Here is a 17,499-nt window from a genome sequence, read left to right as displayed (position 1 = left end):
CGGATGGTCCGTCTCTCTCCACGTCCGTCCACTCACAATCCTCCGGCGACTGCACCCGGACGGAAGCGGAAGTGAGGGGAGTGGCAAGAAGAAGGGAGCGTTCGCATGCGCGGTTTGTAGTGTCTAGTACCACCCGCCCTAGTAGGGTGGTAGGCAGGTGTGGCACGTGGGGTGTTCTGTACGGAGTTCGTTGACGATGTGACGACCCCGGGCGACATTGGGACAGACGTTAGAGGGCGAGGATGTCGGTCCCGCGGCTGATGCTGTCATCCTTGGCCGGCGCTGGTCGCTTTTGCGTTTTGGGGTCAGGAGCGGCGAGGTGGAAGAGCGTCCGGGCGCGGAACCGCCGCGGCTTGTCCGACCTCCACCCGCAGCTGTCGCCCAGCCAGGGTTTCAGAGACTCGCCCTCGTGGCTGCCCAAGAACCGCTCAGAGCCCCGGAGTTACATAACCAATCCGAAACTCGCCACGACCTTGGTGCAGATACTGCAGAAAGAGAGCAGAAACCGTCACCAGCTCTTCCTGGAGTGCAATCCAGGTGAGTCCGTCGTGGACTGCGTTTTCTTGGACGTTCGTGACTAGTGCCTATTGTACTGGTTGCGCACGCGATGCTGTTTAAGACCTGGCCCCTTGAAGCAGCTTGTATGGACTGTGGTAATCATGACACCATGAAATATTTCTGCAGCAATTTGCACTTTACACGCATTTGGTAATACCTCCTCTTAGCTTTTACCATCTCCTCAAAATACTTGCAAGCGCCCCCCGCCCAGAACTTTTTTCTAACCTTTGTATAGGTGTCCTAGAGACCATAGCAGGATGTCAGAACATAAGATTTAAAGTTTATTTATGTACGTAATCTCTACACCCAGCGTGGGGCTCGAACTCTGAGATCAAGAGTCTCACAGTTTTCTGAGTGAGCCAGCCAGTCGCTCCTGAAAAATACTTGTTTAAAGTAGCACTTTCTGTCGTGGGTCTGTTTTGTTTAGGTTTTACAGTATCTTTCGTGGTTAGGGTATCTGGGTAGTCCATGAATAATTGGTACGCTAAAGGCACCTTTTCTTGTTTGTTTTTCCAAGACATAGTAAAACTTTGTGATTGAGAGGCTTTTCGGGCTTTGACAGAACGGATTCAAAGTCCAGCAGCACTGCTTATCAACTGTGTTGAGGCAAATGCTGTTATCTAATCCCCAGTTTCCTTACATGCAAATAAAAAGTGTACTATCTACTTTGGGGATGTTGTGGGAATCAAAATTAGATAATACAGGTAAAATATCTACTTTAGTAAATGATATTGAAAGAAATTGTTTCTTTTGCAAATGAACGTTTTGTTCTGTTAATATACTAGGTCCTGGAATCCTGACCCAAGCATTACTTGAAAGCCAGGCCAAAGTGATTGCCCTTGAGTGTAACAGAACTTTTCTTCCACATTTGCAGGTATATTTTTAGTTTCTAAAAAAAAAAAAATTTATTGCTCAGTCAGCTATCTTTGAGTATTTAGGAAAGTAACAAGCACACAATTTATTTTTTTAGACTCACTTTTAGGGGCCATGCTGTACATATATTGTTATCCCCGGTGACTAGAGCATAGTATAGTAAGTATCAGTAAGTGATAATATCACGGTATTTATGCTCATTGAATGACTAAGCGATTGGAGTCCTGAGATTTATTCTCTGGGTGTACCTCTGCTACAGACTAGATGGGGGACTGAACAAAGTGTATAACTGGTATCTCCAGGGTTCTTTCCTCATCTCTAGTAGGGTATCCCGTGCCTCTGCTTTCTGTGAACTTAGAATCTAATTGGAGTGCTACGATTAGATCAACGGGACTCTTGTTAACTCTGGATTTAGGGCTTCAGAGGCAAGGAAGGTGTGGTATAGTCAGATACAATTGCATGCAGTGAAAAGCATTATCCAAATGGATTTTTCAGTGAATTCTGCTTCCTTGTATAGCAGATTCCTTCACAGAGTAGTGAAGTGGACATTCCTTACCTCACTGCCAGCCTCCTTCCTTCTCTTTCCCCTCCCTCCTCAAGTCTCTGGATTCAGTTTAGGAACCTTATACCTCTCTGTGCTAAATTCCGGAAACCATGTGAAATGGAATGATTTAAAAGTGCAGGATGACAACAAAAAATTATGAAAATGTACCAAATCCTTTTTTTCTTAATTTTTTAGTACAACTGTGCATGTTAGATGCTTGTTACTGTACAACTGATTGCTTTGAAAAGAAATCAAGGTTTTCCAGGTTATTGAATTGACGCTGAATCTACTGGAATTCCAAAACCATGAAGAGTTTAAAAGACAAGATTATTAAAAGACTGAAGATCATGAAGTGTGGGTTCGTGAGTTTGAGCCCCACATCAGGCTCTGCACTGACAGTGTGGAGCCTGCCTGGGATTCTCTTTCTCCCCCTCTCTACCCCCCACCAAATAAATAAATAAATAAATAAATAAATAAATAAATAAATAAATAAATAACAAGATCATGAAGTGTGATTTAGTAAACATAGCCACCTGTAATTTCAGTTTCACTTTGGGAATTGAAAGCTTTTATTTTGATCCTTTATAAAAGGCCGACTTTTGAAGAGTGATCTGCATGTTCACAAAATAATTAAGATGGCATTAAAATGTCTTTTTATTTCCTTTCTTATCCTATAACACAATAGTTGCTTTTTTGTACGATCAAGGAAAGTGTTCATTTGAAAACAATGATTGAGTGAAAGATGGAAGGTTGGGGGCTAGAAAGGTCATGACATACAGTATTTCTTACAGGAATATTAGTCATAAAGTTTCCTGAAACTACAATGTAAGCACAAAATCCGTCTCTGACTAAATCCAGTCTTTGATTAGAACTAGTTCGTGTTCCAGTTCAGGCTTTTATTTTCTTTCTGACTCCTCTTTCCCCCTCTCTGCTCAACACTAACTTGAGCTCAGCCCTTAGTACCTGTTCTTTCACTCTTATTAACCATCATTATGATGGAGTGAAAAGCCATTCAAATAAGGTTTTGTGTGAATTCATCTATCTGCCAGAATAAATGAGAAGGAACCATTTAAATAGAAGTTTTGTGGCCCTAAATCCCAGCTTTAAAGTGGTGCTCTTAGCAGACATTGCTTCTAGCCCCCAGAGTTTGTTTCTAAACACTGAAAAGATTTTTCAAAGATGATGAAGGCTTAGGATTTTTATCTAACTTTAGAACCCCCACCCTCTCTCATAAATTCCCAAGACTCCGCATTAACAGTGTTTCGAGTGGGAACAGTTTGTTTTCCTGTCTAGATGTGCTAGAGATAGTTTTCAAATTGTAGCCTATGATAATAAATCATAATATATCCCTGCTGAAAATGGAAACTGTTGTTGCAGAAATAGCTGTACATGTTCAGCTGAAGAGATAGCTTCTGTGGTAAGCTGTATGGTATTTCAGCAGAGACAAAACAGTCTTTTCAGATCAGCCTGAATGTCAGCTCTAGCCCTCGCTACCTTTAAAACTCTGGCAATTAAGTAATTTAACCTGTTTGACTTTGGTTTTCCTTTTCTCTTACGGAAAATAGAGACAGTAATACCTACTTGTAAAGAATCTTGTCGCAATTGAAGTAAGATAAACTGCTTCCTGTCTTTGAATCCTAAATGCGACCAAGTTCAATTTTAAAAGGTGATTTCACTATTACTGTGGAACTAAATTATTTTGGCGTTTTGGCTGTTATTGTCATTACCATTATTGCATGGTAAGCGATAGATGCAAAAACCAACATGTACTTTCAAAGTACGAGTGGAGCAAGGTCTTTTTTGTTTGTTTATTTTTGAGAGAGAGAGAGACTTTCCCCTCACAGAGCTGGGGTGGGGGGATGGGCAGAGAGAGGAGGATGAAGAATCCGAAGCAGGCCCCAGGCTCCAAGCTGTCAGCACAGAGCCCAATGCAGGGCTCGAACTCACAAACAGCGAGATCGTGACCTAAGCCAAAGTTGGACGCTTAACTGACTGAGCCCCCCAGGCGCCCCGGGAACAAAGTCTTAAAGTGTGCATTCTTACATTCCTATCAAACCAAAATTCATTAGATTTTCTTAGTTACAAAGATTAAAATATGACGCTTGAGTAATTTGTGAGGTTACTTTATTGCTGTATATATAGAACAATTTGTAGGACTTTCAAGATGATCTGTTTGTAAGATATCCATCCAGTGAGTGTTCTTTTTCTCTAGCTGGCCTAACACCACACTCTTCTGGTTTTCTGCCTCACATTTTTTACTTCTTCTCAACTTCTTGTGAGACCTCGGGGTTAGTTACTCCATCCTCAGGCCTAGTCTCCTGTGATTCTCCCTAGGGGGTCTCCTCTGCACCCCTGGGTTTAATAACCTTCAACAAGCCAGTTCTCACCACTTTATGTCCTTAGCCTGGACCATTCCACTGATCCCCCCTGTCAGGCCTACAACTTTCTGCCTGACGTCTCCACTTGGAACGCCTAACAGGTGTCTCAGGACTAACACGAGCAAAAGTAAATGGTTTCCACCCAGGCTGTTGCTTCTGTCATTCTCAAGGGTCCCCTCGAAAATGATTGTTAGAATTTACTAGATTTAAATAATATTTAGAGGTTGTAGTCAAGCACTTAAAAATAGTTAGATTTTTTGTTTTGTAACTTTAAATTGCACATTCTTGAAACTTTGGTATATATCAACAGAATTTTCTGTGCATGAGAATCTCGTTATATATAGCACATCGTAGTGCCCTCTTTGATTTTTTTGTAACTTCAGATTAGAGAAAAAAGGATGAGGGGCACCTGGGTGGCTCAGTCGGTTAAGCGTCCGACTTCGGCTCAGGTCATGATCTCACAGTTGGTGGGTTTGAGCCCCGTGTCGGGCTCTGGGCTGACAGCTCAGAGCCTGGGGCCTGCTTCGGATTCTGTGTCTCCCTCTCTTTGCCCCTCACCGGCTCACATGCTCTCTCTCTTTCCCTCTCTCTTTCTCAAAAATAAGTAAACATTAAAAAAAATTTAAAAAGAAAAAAGGATGAGTAAGAGTTTCTTGAAAGATTTTTGTGTTGGGGGCTTTCTCTTAGTAATATAGTGTGTTCATCACTTTTCCGGCATTATTTAATTTCTCTTAATTATGTTAATTTTTAGGGTAAATCTTTTGAAGTAGATCTTTGAATTGTTACCGAGTTTGCATATCACTGAAAATCTTAAACATGTCTCTCTGTCTCTCTTTAGTCGCTGCGAAAAAAGGTGAATAGAAAACTAGAAGTGGTCCACTGTGACTTCTTTAAACTGGATCCTAGAAATTCTGGAATAGTAAAACCTCCCATTATGCTTTCAGAAACGCTTTTTCAGAATTTGGGAATAGAAGCACTTCCTTGGTCAGAAGGTAATTTTGTCATTCACTGTCTCAAATGCCTCATAATTTGCCACCTTTCTCTAGCAGTACACCTTGTCTGTTAAAGAGATCCGTGTACTGTCCAGATGGTATAGTTTGTGTTGACTATGGCTTTCCACTCACATGGATACACTTAGAGCCGTTCTGCAGAGGCCAAGTTCCCTATTGAGGAAAGATGCCGTACCTGAGTTGTAATTGAAATGATAGTTTGTTAACTTGGTTTGACTCAATAAAATACGATCTTTGGAAGAAATTTAAACAATTTATTCAAATATTTTTCCTTGTGTTCTTAACAGATAACCCATTAAGAGTAGTTGGAATCTTCCCAGCTAAAAATGAGAAAAAGATACTTTGGAAACTTTTGTATGACCTGTATTCTTCTACTTCTATATACAGTTATGGACGAGTACAGCTAAATATGTTTATTGCTGAGAAGGAATATGAGGTAGGTTATTAACAAGTCACTGAGTAGCTTTTGTTTTGAAAGAGTCCTGTGATTTTTTTCTGCGTAGTCTTAATCTGTGTGGCTTTAATTTGAGCTCATGACACTTGAGAGTGTTGAGATTGTTTTTAAATTTCTGTAGAGCGGTCTTTAGGTTCGATTTTTTTAAGTTTTTTTTTTTTTTGTGGTTAAACATACAAGATATAATATTTATCATTTTAAGTTTCAAAGCGTCCAGTTCAGTGGCGTTAAGTCTGTCCACGTTGTGGTCCAGCCATTAACCACCATCTGTTTCTTCTCAGAAGTTGTTCATCATCCCATACCGAATTAAACATCAACTCCCCACCTCCCCCTTCCCGAGTCTCTGGCACACAGTGTTCTGCTTCTATGACTATTCACAGAATAGCCCATGAATTTGACTATTCTAGGTCCTTCATGTAAGTGGAATGATAGAGTAGCGGCGTTTAGTGTCCGACTTCACTTAGTGTAATGCCTTTGGAGTTCTTCCAAGCTGTAGCGTGTCAGAATTTCGTTTTCTTTTTAAGGCCGAGTAATTCTCCATCGTATATCATATATGGACATACACACGCACCACCTTTTGTTTATTCGTTCACGTGTCCGCGAACGTTTGGGTGGCTCCCGCTTTTGGTTGTCGTAAATGATGCTGCCGTGAGCTTTGGTTGCAAGTCTGTCTTCCAGGGTCTGCTTGCAGTACATTTGGCTGTATACCCAGGGGTGGCATTGCTGGATCGTGCGGCAATCCTATTTTTCAACTCTGGGGGAGCCACCCTACCGTTTTCCACAGCAGCTGCACTATTTTACGTTCCCAACGGCAGTGCACAGGAATTCCAGTTTCTCCATTGTCTCTCAACATTTGTTTTCTGTTTATGATACCCATTGTAATGAGGTGAGGTAGTGTCTCATTGTGCTTTTGATTTGATTAGTGATGTTGAACATCTTTTCAGGTGCTCGTAGACCGTTTGTGTTAGGAATGTCTGCTAAGGTCCTTTGCCGTTTTGGGGTTGTTGTTGTTGTTGTTGTTGTTGTTGTTGTTGAGCTTTAGGAGTTATTTATATATTCTCGTGATAAATCCCTGTTCGGATACATGAAATACCTGCAGGCGTTTTCTCCCCATCTGTGGGGTGTCGCTGTACACTGTTGATTGTGCACATTGATTCCCGAAGTTTTTTATTGTGATGAAGGCCGGTTTGTCTATTTTTTTCTTCTTTCTGTCTGTGCCTTTGGTGTCATAGCTGAGGAATCACTGTCAAATCCAATGTCAGGAAGCTTTTTTCTTATGTTCTAAGAGTTTTGTAAGTTTCAGTTCTTACATTCAGGTCTTTGATCCATTTTGAGTTACTTTTTTATATGGTGTTGGGTAAGGGTCCAACTTCATTCTTGTGCATGCGGGTATTCAGTTTTCCCAGCATTCTTTGTTGAAAAGACTGTGCTTTCCCCGATGAATGACCTTGATGCCCTTGTCAAAACATCATTAAACCATACACATTAGGGTCTGTTTCTGGGCTCTCTTATTTTATTACATTAGGCTATTCAGTGTCCCTCGAGATTCCATATGAATCTCAGGACTGGTTTTTCTGTTTCTGTGAAAAAAACACCCTTGGGATTTTGATAGGGATTGCACTGAATCCGTAGATCACTGTGGGTAACATTGATATCTTAACATTGATAAGTCTTCTGATCCGTGAACACAAGTTGTCTTTCCACTTGTGTTTAATCTCTTTCATTAGGTGTTTTGTAGTTCTCAGTGTACAAATCCTTCACCTCCTTCTTTAAGTTGATCCCTAAGTAGTTTACTCTTTTTGGTGCTGTTGTAAATGAAGTTTTCTTAATTTCCTTTTCAGATTGTTGATCGTTAACATAGAAATACGACTGACCTTTGTGTGTTGTTTTTATATCCTGCAACTTTGCTGAATTCATGTATTCTAACAGGAATACTTAGGGTTTTTTGACTCTGTTCTCTGAAATTCAAGGGCCTTCTGAAGTTCTTGATAGTGTCTTGAGAGTAATGTTTCTTTTCTGCTCAGAATGCTTCATGTTATTAATCTTTTAATCCATTGTAGGTATTATGCTTAGTGAAATAAGTCAGTCAGAGAAGGACAGGTATCGTATGTTTTTGCTCATATGTGGATCTTGAGAAACTTACCAGAAGACCATGGGGAAAGGGAAGGGGAAAAAATAGTTACAAACAGAGAGGGAGGGAGGGAAACCGCAAGAGACTCTTAAATACAGAGAACAAACTGAGGGTGGATGGGGGTGGTGGGGAAGAGAGGAAAGTGGGTGATGGGCATTGAGGAGGGCACCTGTTGGGATGAGCAATGGGTGTTGTATGTAAGCCAGTTTGACAAATTATATTAAAAAATAATAAAAATGAGAGTAAAAAAAATCTTTTAACCCATTGTAACACAAGATGCTTACTCGTCTATAAGAGTTATGGGTCAGGATGGTGGAGCAAGACATGAAAAGGTGGTTTACTCCCCAAGACTCGGTAGAGAAATAGTGACTGTCCATGAGAAGCGTGGGGGACTCAGAACCTTGAGGCTGTACGTACGTCATCTACATGAAGGAAGAGAAACGGGAAGTGCTTCATCAGATTTCATCTTGCTATTAGGAAATGTTCTAATGCTTTTTTTTACTGTGGGCCTTTTCACATGTGGTTTGCTCGGTCTGTGTGCTGCCCTCTCATTCACTGCCAAGCGCTCAGCCTTCAAGTGTCAGCCTGGACATGGACACTTCTTGACTCAGAATTTACTAGGCTACCTGATACATAGTTCTAACACCCTTGTTCTCCGTGTAATTAGATATTTTTGTTTCGTTTTTTGCTTTAATGAGATTTTGCCCTGGTAGGGGCATGGCTATCAGGGATGGCTAAAGGAAATCAATCCCACATACATTATATTTTAAGTGTACATGGTGATGTATTTCAATGTGAAAATTTAAAAAGACCTTCTCTTCCTTGAAGTGTTACAGTTAAGATTTTGCATTTAATTCTGATTTTCTTCAATTTCCAGATACTATTAAGATAATACTTTTAAGATCAAAATTTGAATTTGATTGATCATAGTCATGTATACGTGCAACTTATTTTCTTTTCATTAGAAACTGGTGGCAGATCCCCAAAATAACCTGTATCAACCATTAAGTGTGCTCTGGCAAGTAGCTTGTGAGATTAAGCTTCTGCATGTGGTAAGTAAAATCCTTCTAGATTGCAACAGAACTTCATTTTTTTTTTTTTTTAAGTTTATTTATTTACCTTTGAGAGACAGAGAGAGAGCATAAGCAGGGGAGGGGCAGAGAGAGAGGGAGACACAGAATCCGAAGCAGGCTGCAGGCTCCAGGCTCCGAGCCATCAGCACAGAGCCCGATGCAGGGCTCGAACTCACAAACTGTGAGATCATGACCTGAGCTGAAGTTGATGCTTAACTGACTGAGCCACCCAGGTGCCCCAGAACTTCATTGTTTTTAAAGAAACTACATTTTGGACGCCTGGGTGGCTCAGTTGTTAAGCATCTGACATCAGCGCAGGTCATGTTTTCACAGTTCATGAGTTTGAGCCCCACATCAGGTGAGCTCAAGCCCCACTTCTTTCTCTCCCTCTCTGTCTCTCTGTCTCTGCCCCTTGCTCATGTGCACCCCTCTCTAAGAAAAAAAAAAAAGAGGCTACATTTCTTTGACCAATAAATGGAGAAAAATTAAAAATTAATTTTATTTTTTCCTAGCTATTGAAGATAATTATGTTTTTGTCACATATTTATATTTTTCTCAGATCATAAAAATAATATAGGCTTATTGTAAAAATGTGAGACCAGGAAAGAAAAGGAAGGAAGGAAAGAAGAATTTTTTAAAAGTCACCACTACCATTCTGCCACCCAGAGGTCAATATTGACATTTGTAGCATATTTGTAGCCTTTTCTTGTTCCTCAGTTTTTGTTTTTATTCTTTACATAGTGGAGATTATATTACTTTGTATCTTGTATTTCTTACTTACTAGTAATAGTTAATGGTAAGTTTTTCTCTTGTCGGTAGACATTTTTCGTAAGTTTTTAATGGCCATTTAAAACCTCACTACAGAGTATTCCCCTTTTTAGTTTATTTCTTTAAGCAAGATCAGAGTTGTCTAATAAAAATATAACGTGAGCCACGTATTTTAGGTTTAATAGTAGCAACATTCATTAAAAGGAAAAAACAGGTGAAACTAATTTTAATGTGTTTGATTTAACCTTCTTGATCAAAATACTGTCATTTCAGTGTACAATCAGTATGTTATAATTGGTTATTACATAATTTGCTTTCTTTATGTTCTAGGCCTTTGAAGTTCAGTGTGTATTTCACACGTAACACATCTCCATTCAGACTAGACATGTTTCAAGTGTTCAATAGCCACATAGGACTAGTGGCTCCTCTATTCATAGCAAGGGGCCGGAGTGAAGAAAAAACTGACGACCGCTATTTCTTTCATGCCATAATTTGTCCTTGTCTTTTTTATTTTAGTAGATTAGAGTTTTTATTGGATGTATGTTTATATATTTGATGGGCCCTTGTGCTTCGAGGGAGGTGTTGGTTTCATTTTTAAATTTGCCATGTGTATCTCCATGTAGTCCCTTCCCTGCTTTTGTCCAGGAACACGTTAGGCCTGTCAGTGTGCATACTCAGTTGTTAGAATGTTACCCATTCGACTTCAGTTTTTGTTCCAATTCTGTTTTTTCTTCTCCAATACGTGAGGTTCTTAGATTGGATCTCTGTTCCTTGTCTCTTGTATCTGTCATGCTCTCGTCATGTCCCTGTATTTGCAGAACTCTTTTCACGCTAGCGTTCACAGCACTGACCCTGCACTTGTATATTGTGACCTTGGTACTGCAGTTCTTGGTGTCCCCGAAATCCTTTCTTACCTCAGTGATCTCTCATTCTGTTGTCTGCCTTTTTACCTGGGCCTCTTCTATCATCCAGGCTATCTGCTGCTTTGTTCATAAAGGCCTCCTGGCAAAGTAAGCTTTCAGGAGAGTCTTTTTGGTTGTTCTGCAGTGTTTGTTTTCAAAGGCCTATGTTGACTTTGGCCACTCATTAACCTCAGTGTTGATGTGATGGTCCCTAACCTGATTGTGAGTCTAATGTGGAAATCTTAGCTATTGAGATAACTTAAGGACCTATTTGCATAACTGTATTAAGGATGAGTCTTTCCAGATAAGGGAATTCCCAATATCTGGATAGACCTTTGATTTTTCTTTCTCTTCATCTAAAAAAACAGAAGAGGGATATTTATGATTCAACTATCCCAGTTGTTTTTCTTAAATCCAGTTAGAATGATGACTCAGATTTGATTTGTTCTGTTGTTTAAAGCCAGTAATAATCTGGGACACTTTGACTGCAGAAAACTCAAAGAAATGTTTTGGTTTTGTTTATCTTCCCTCAAGGAGCCTTGGTCCTCATTCAGCGTATATAACCAACCTGGGGGACCAAAAAAGTCGAAGAATAAGGTAAGAATTAATAAATAACCTTCCTTTTTTTTCCTCTAAATGGAACATTTGGTATTCTGTATTTACTTAAAAATTTTTTTAAGTAAACATTCATTTTTGAGAGATAAAGAGAGAGGGAACCACTGGGGAGTAGGGCAGAGAAAGAGGGGGACAGAGATTCTGAATAGGGCTCCGTGCTGACAGCAGCAAGCCCGATGCGGGGCTTGAACCCACGAACTGTAAGATCATGACCTGAGCAGAAGTCGGACGCTAAACCAACTGAGCCACCTAGTGCCTCAGTTGGTTAAGTGTCCGACTCTTGATTTTAGTTTGGGTCATGATCTCTGGTTCTTGGGATTGAGCCTTGTGTTGGGCTCTGTGCTGACAGTGCAAGCCCTGCTTGGTTGGGATTCTCTCTCTCTCCCTCTCTCTCTGCCCCTTCCCTGCTTGCGTGCCCTCTCTCCTGCTGTCTCTATCAATATAAATCATAAACGTTTTTTTTACAATTCTCATTATTTTTGAAGAGTTGTATTTGTCAGCTGATTGTACGTGGATCCTAGTTAGCATAGTAAGAGCTTAAACAGAATTTGACTTCATTTTTATCTCTCTTGAAATAGAAGGTATATCTCAGATTTGGAAAATATGATCATTTTAGTGTCCAACTAATTTGATAAACTAAAAGTCAGAAATTTGTAATATTACTAACTATAATGATTGAATTCGTCATATGTTTGATGAATCAGTATGTCTTGTTTCTTATCTGGGGGGGTAGGGCTTGTGTTTGTTTTTTTTCCCTCTCTAAAGAACCGAAGTGGTGATGTTCTAAAGTTATCCTCCATTTACTTTATATTAGGGGTGCTTGTAGTGAAATTGGAACAAAGTAGTTGAATTTTCAAAAATAATTTTTGGAGTCAATTCAAAAGTTTCACTTTAGGATTAAATGCTAATGATGCCCTAGTCCCAGCTTATCGTTATAGTACCCAGTAAACAGTTTTTAATTTCACTGATCCCTCTCCCCCCCCCCCCCCCCCCATCAACTGTAGGCATCCACAGCTAGAAACCAGAATTGATTGAAGTTTTCTTTTTCAGGCTAATTTGTCTTCCACAAATATATACATATATATATATATATATATATATATATATGTATATATTTAAAAATTGTGGGGGGAGGTGGGTGGCTCAGTTAGTTAAGTGTCCAACTCTTGATTTCGTCTTAGGTCATGATCTCACATGTGTTGGGGCTCCGAGCTGGGCATGGAATGGACGTCCTTAAGATTGTCTCTGTCTCCTTCTGCCCCTCTGTCCTTCCCCACACAAATGCTCTTCTCTCTCTCAAATAAAATGAAAAAATAAATAAAAACATATAAAAAAGAAAGGGACACCTGAGTGGCTCAGTTGGTTAAGCATGTCCAACTCTTGATTTTGTCTCAGGTTGTGATCTCACGGTTCATAGGATTGAGCCCTGCACTGACAGAGCAGAGCCTGCTTGGAATTCTCTCTCTCCTTCTCTGTCTGCCCCTCCCCTGCTCATGCTCTCTCTCTCTCTTTCTGTCTCTCTCAAAATAAGTTAAACTAAGACATTAAAAAATTAAAAAATATAAATGTGTATGTGTGTATATATAGATGGATAAGCAAATAAGGGATCACTATCTAACACATGAGATTTCCCAAGGACTTAAACAGATGACCTTCCTCCTTTGTGAGGGATAACTTTAGAGAAAAAAACATCTTCACCTTACATCAAGGCATGTGCAGTTTTTATTTTAATCTGACTACTGTGTACTAGAGCAGGCTGGCCAACTTTTTCTGTAAAGGTCCAATGTGCAGATGTTTTAAGCTTTGTAGACCACATAATAGTCTTCATGTTCATATTCTTTTTTTTTTTTTTAAACAATCATTTCCAAATGTAAAAACCATTTGTAGATTCATACTATATGAAAACCAGGCAGGCCATGGACCATAGTATATTTTTTTAACGTTACAATCTGCTCAGTATAGAAAGAAGTTCAGTACATGTTGGTGTCATGTTTGGGATTTGGTTTTACCCTACTTACAAGTTAATAACCTGTTACTCTTTAAAGGATACTACCCCAGGGCCGACTCCTGCATCAGACAAAAGATTGTATTTGCCCTCGGGTCCTCTGGGGTAATGTGCCATGGCTCATTTGGATGGTGTAAATGCAGAGGTTTGCATTGCAACATAGAAACACAGGGCTGGGGGAACCCACTTCTTTTCTAGCAGACATTAAGCAAGCCGCTTCTTTGTCCTGGAGAGACATGATCTCCTCCCTCAAGCTGGCTCACTGCAAACCCCCCTGAGAAACTGCCCAAGTAAACAGTGGTTAGGGCCTTGCATTCTTGACACAGACAGCGAGAGCACATAGGAGCCCTCCAGCTTTGGAGATTGCCTCTTCTAGCAGGCAGCTTGTGTGAATAGGTTCACTATGTCTCGCTCTGGCAACATTTTGTGGCTAACACAACTTATTTCTTTCTCTCTCCAGGAACCATTAGAACAAATAAATAAACAAAACATGTGTTTTATTCAGTTGACTCCTCTTCAGAATTTATTTACAGAAAATTTAACATCTGTTAATTATGACATATTTTTTCACATGTTAAAGCAGTGTTTTATGAAGCGCCATGCCACGCTCATGGACCATTTACAGTAAGTAAGAAGAATAAAAGCAAGTATAAAGTAGCAATTTAATATAAGAATTAGATTTTCATGTTAGAGGTCCATTTTCTATATCTGTATCATGATTAACAGAGTGAGATACCATGTTTTCACTCCTACAGATCTTCCAAACCCTTCCTTGGTGCATATTTTAAGAAAAATAAAATTCAATTTCCCACATAATCTCCTAAGCTGAATTTTTTTTCCTTTGAAAAACAACTAGGGATGCCTACCAGTTCTATCTCTGTCAGAGATATGCCCAGAATTGACCTGTGGGAAGAACTGGCTCCATGGGGCAGGTGCCTGGGTGGCTCAGTTGGTTGAGCATCCGATTCTTGGTTTTGCCTCAGGTCATGATCTCATGTTCGTGAGTTCAGGCCCTGCATCGGGCTCTGTGCTGGCAGTGCAGAGCCTTCTTGGGATTCTCTCTCTCTCTCTCTCTCTCTCTCCCTCCCCCCGTCTCCTGCTCATTCTTGATTACTCGCTCTATCAAAATTAATAAACATTTAAAAAAATAATGAGGGGCACATGAGTGGCTCAGTCAGTCGAGCATCCGACTCTTAATTTCGGCTGAGGGCATGACCTCGTGGTTTGTGAGTTTGAGCCACACATCAGGCTCTCTGCTGTTAGTGCGGAGCCCACTTTGGATCCTCTCTATCTCCCTCTCTCTCTGCCCTTAACCCCACACTTGTGCGTGCTCTCTCTCAAAAATATTTAAAAAAATAAAATAGGGGGACCTGGGTGGCTCAGTCAGTTGAGTGTCCGATTTCGGCTAAGGTCATGATCTCCCAGAGTTCATCTCCCCTCATCGGGCTCTGGGCTGGAGCCTGCTTCAGATTCTGTGTCTCCCTCTCTCTTTGCCCGTCCCCCACTCATCTCTTCTCTCAAAAATGAATAAACATTAAAAAAGCCTTCTTCTTAATAAAAAGAACGAACTCCTTGCTGGTGACTGGGATGGAGGCAGCATCATTTCTGGTGTACCCACCATCTACCTTTTGTCATTGTCTCTCCTTAGTGGTTTTACTTCCCAACCAAAGTCCTCTAGTCCTCTTGTCCTGGACCCGACTTCGTGTTTCTACCTAAAGCTTTATTAACATTCTAGCTGTTACTACCTATTGGTATCCTTATAACTTTTACATGGGCTGATGTGTACAATTTTATAAGTTATGCGTTGCACCTTGGAATCTATGCAGCCCATAGTCATTCAAAGTATTGTCAGAGAATAGGTGAGACTCTGAGTGAGCTGTTGGTTGAACAATATTTGTGTAAAAATAAATGTTAAAAGTGGCATCAGACCAGTAAAAGTAATCTGCCCTTTTCATCTTATCACCTTGTGGTAGTGACTATTTTGAAAAAAAATATCAGGAATATAGGAAAATAAGCAATAAATATGGTAAACATGTTGCAAAATGTTAAAATCCCTTGGCGACCTCTGAATTGAAAGCATGTTTACACCTGTGACCAGAATTCTGTCCAAAATCCAAAAGTATCGGAAAAATTTTCCACCAAAATATTTTATTATAAATATTTACTTGTTATTGTCATAGGCTCAGTGATGGTTTCTTGCTAGGCTAATATATAAGGCAGTTTTCTGCTTTAAAATTTGTTTGTTAGTAATTTTCACATAAAAAGGTGAAAACTATTCCCTGTTTGAAAACTGTTGGACAGCAGTTTCTGCTCTTTGTACTTCTTAAACTATTACATGGACCTAAATGTTACGGATGTTTTTGCAAAGAGAACGTAAGAGATGAAAGAGGTAGGCGAAAGAATGTTTTTGAAGGGCAGTGTTAAACTGGATTTTTTGGTAGGAATTGATGAGAACACGTGAAGGCCAAAATCTGCTCTTTTTGTTACAGGTAAGCCATGAGACTTTAGAAATAATAGTAAAAGCTGTACATTATACGCAAGCTCTTAAACCAAACAAGATTGATTATATATCGTAAGTTAAGCATTTTAAATTGGGCGTAGAAGCCATCTCTACCAATGTTAATTGCAGTTCTAAGATGGAATTAAGCAGACTTACTTTGTATTTCTTTTGCAGGTCATTGAGTCCAGTTAATGCAGTAGCTATACTGAAGGAAATAGAGAAAGATGGAGACATGAAAATAACAGATCTGTACCCTGAAGACTTTAAACTGCTTTTTGAAACTATAGAGTCTTTCAGAGAATCTTGTAGGTGGCTCTTTGATGACTGCATAGAAGACATAATCTTGTAGGGAACTGGATTGCCCACATACTGGCGAGAACTGCTTATTTATTTGGAAATTATGGCACCAATGGAAGAGAACTGGGTTTGTAAAGCTTGCAGGCTTTTAGCAGAAGATAACTGCTCTTGTTTGGCAGAGTGGGCAGATCATTTCTTCTGAAGTTGATACCTTTAGTATATCGGATGAAACAACGACTGCTATTTTATTCACAAAAAATAAAATGAATACCGTATTACTTGTGGATTTGATCAGATTGCATTTGTTTTGTTTTAAATTCTATCTCCTGTAGGTATACTGGTAGATGTAGGGTATTGCCAGATGAAATTTAGTTTTAAAAATCCGTTTGGCCAAGGGTGCCTGGCTGGCCTAGTCAGTAGAATGTGTGACTTGATCTCAGGATTGTGAGTTGAATCCCCACGTTGGGTGTAGAGCTTACTGAAAAAAAAATCCCTTTGGCCAAATATCTTATCTTGTATTTAAAAAAAAATTTTTTTTTTATGTTTTTATTTTATTTTTGAAAGAGAGACACACTGAGAGTCAGGGAGGGGCGGAGAGAGATGGAGAAGAATCTGAAGCAGGCTCCGGGCTCTGAGCTGTCAGCACAGGGCCTGACGTGGGGCTTGAACTCACAGACTGCAAGATCATGACCTGAGCTGAAGTCAGATGCCCAACCGACTGAGCCACCCAGGTGCCACTATCTTACCTTGTATTAAGTTAAATATTCCAGTAACACTGTTGATCTTTTGCTTCCTCTTGGAGGGCAAAAGACTGTACATTATTAAGCTTAGAAAGTAAATTAAAATGATTTAAGTGGTTTTACTTTGCAAATTGTTGAATTATATTATCAAGTGCTGTACAATGAAATTATTTCAATTTTAATATGCTTTAAACTTTTTTAGAAATTAAAATATTTTAAGTAATAAGATTTTGTGATTTTTTTTTAGTCTCTATCTAATGATACATTAAATTGACCCTAAGCTTTTCATTTTAAACTGTTATGTACGATGTGCTTTCAGTGAGTAATTCACTCTGCTATTCAAAAGTCGCTTGAATTTTTGTTCTATCAAGAAAGTTCATTTGAAGTTAGACCTTTACATGAAACTAAATGAAATTAAGAATATTTTCTTAGATCTTTGATTGAAGAAGCCACTAGGTTTTAACGGAGACATCAAATCTCAGATCTGTTTGCTATTATGATACTTCTTAATATGATACTTTTTAATACCTGAGTTACTAAGTAACTTGTTTGCAAGGCATGTTCTTAATAACATTCAGCCAAACCAGTTCTTCCCTGCTATTGTCTTTGGTCTACAATTCAATCTGGCTGGAAACCGAATCCTCTTTTTTC

General features: G+C 39.5%; 1 protein-coding gene across 2 annotated transcripts; it reads left to right on the top strand.

The window, feature by feature from the left end:
• The first annotated feature begins 91 nt into the window (after positions 1–91).
• Positions 92–16,386, top strand: TFB2M (transcription factor B2, mitochondrial). 2 transcript variants are annotated; one of them, XM_025926272.2, is made up of 8 exons: positions 92–537; positions 1,344–1,432; positions 5,192–5,345; positions 5,651–5,799; positions 8,914–9,000; positions 11,226–11,288; positions 13,892–13,935; positions 15,986–16,386. In XM_025926272.2, exons 1-8 carry the CDS (start codon positions 243–245, stop codon positions 16,158–16,160), a joined length of 1,056 nt encoding a protein of 351 aa, XP_025782057.1. In that variant the 5' UTR covers positions 92–242; the 3' UTR covers positions 16,161–16,386. The 2 variants fall into 2 exon arrangements, with proteins under 2 accessions (XP_025782057.1, XP_025782056.1); XM_025926271.2 differs by having other exon boundaries at positions 13,772–13,935.
• The last annotated feature ends 1,113 nt before the right edge of the window (positions 16,387–17,499 follow it).

This window comes from Puma concolor, chromosome E4 (assembly GCF_028749965.1).
Source record: "Puma concolor isolate L17-30 chromosome E4, mPumCon1.1.hap2, whole genome shotgun sequence".
In the NCBI taxonomy this organism is placed as follows: Eukaryota; Metazoa; Chordata; class Mammalia; order Carnivora; family Felidae; genus Puma; species Puma concolor.
The sequence above is the reverse complement of the archived record's forward strand: the minus strand, read 5'-3'. Positions and strand labels throughout refer to the sequence as shown.

Coding starts and splice junctions, on each gene's coding strand:
- TFB2M (XM_025926271.2), top strand. CDS start 243: ATGTCGGTCCCGCGGCTGATGCTGTCATCCTTGGCCGGCGCTGGTCGC. Junction 5,346..5,650: donor AGCACTTCCTTGGTCAGAAG/GTAATTTTGTCA, acceptor TGTTCTTAACAG/ATAACCCATTAAGAGTAGTT. Junction 9,001..11,225: donor AGATTAAGCTTCTGCATGTG/GTAAGTAAAATC, acceptor TCTTCCCTCAAG/GAGCCTTGGTCCTCATTCAG.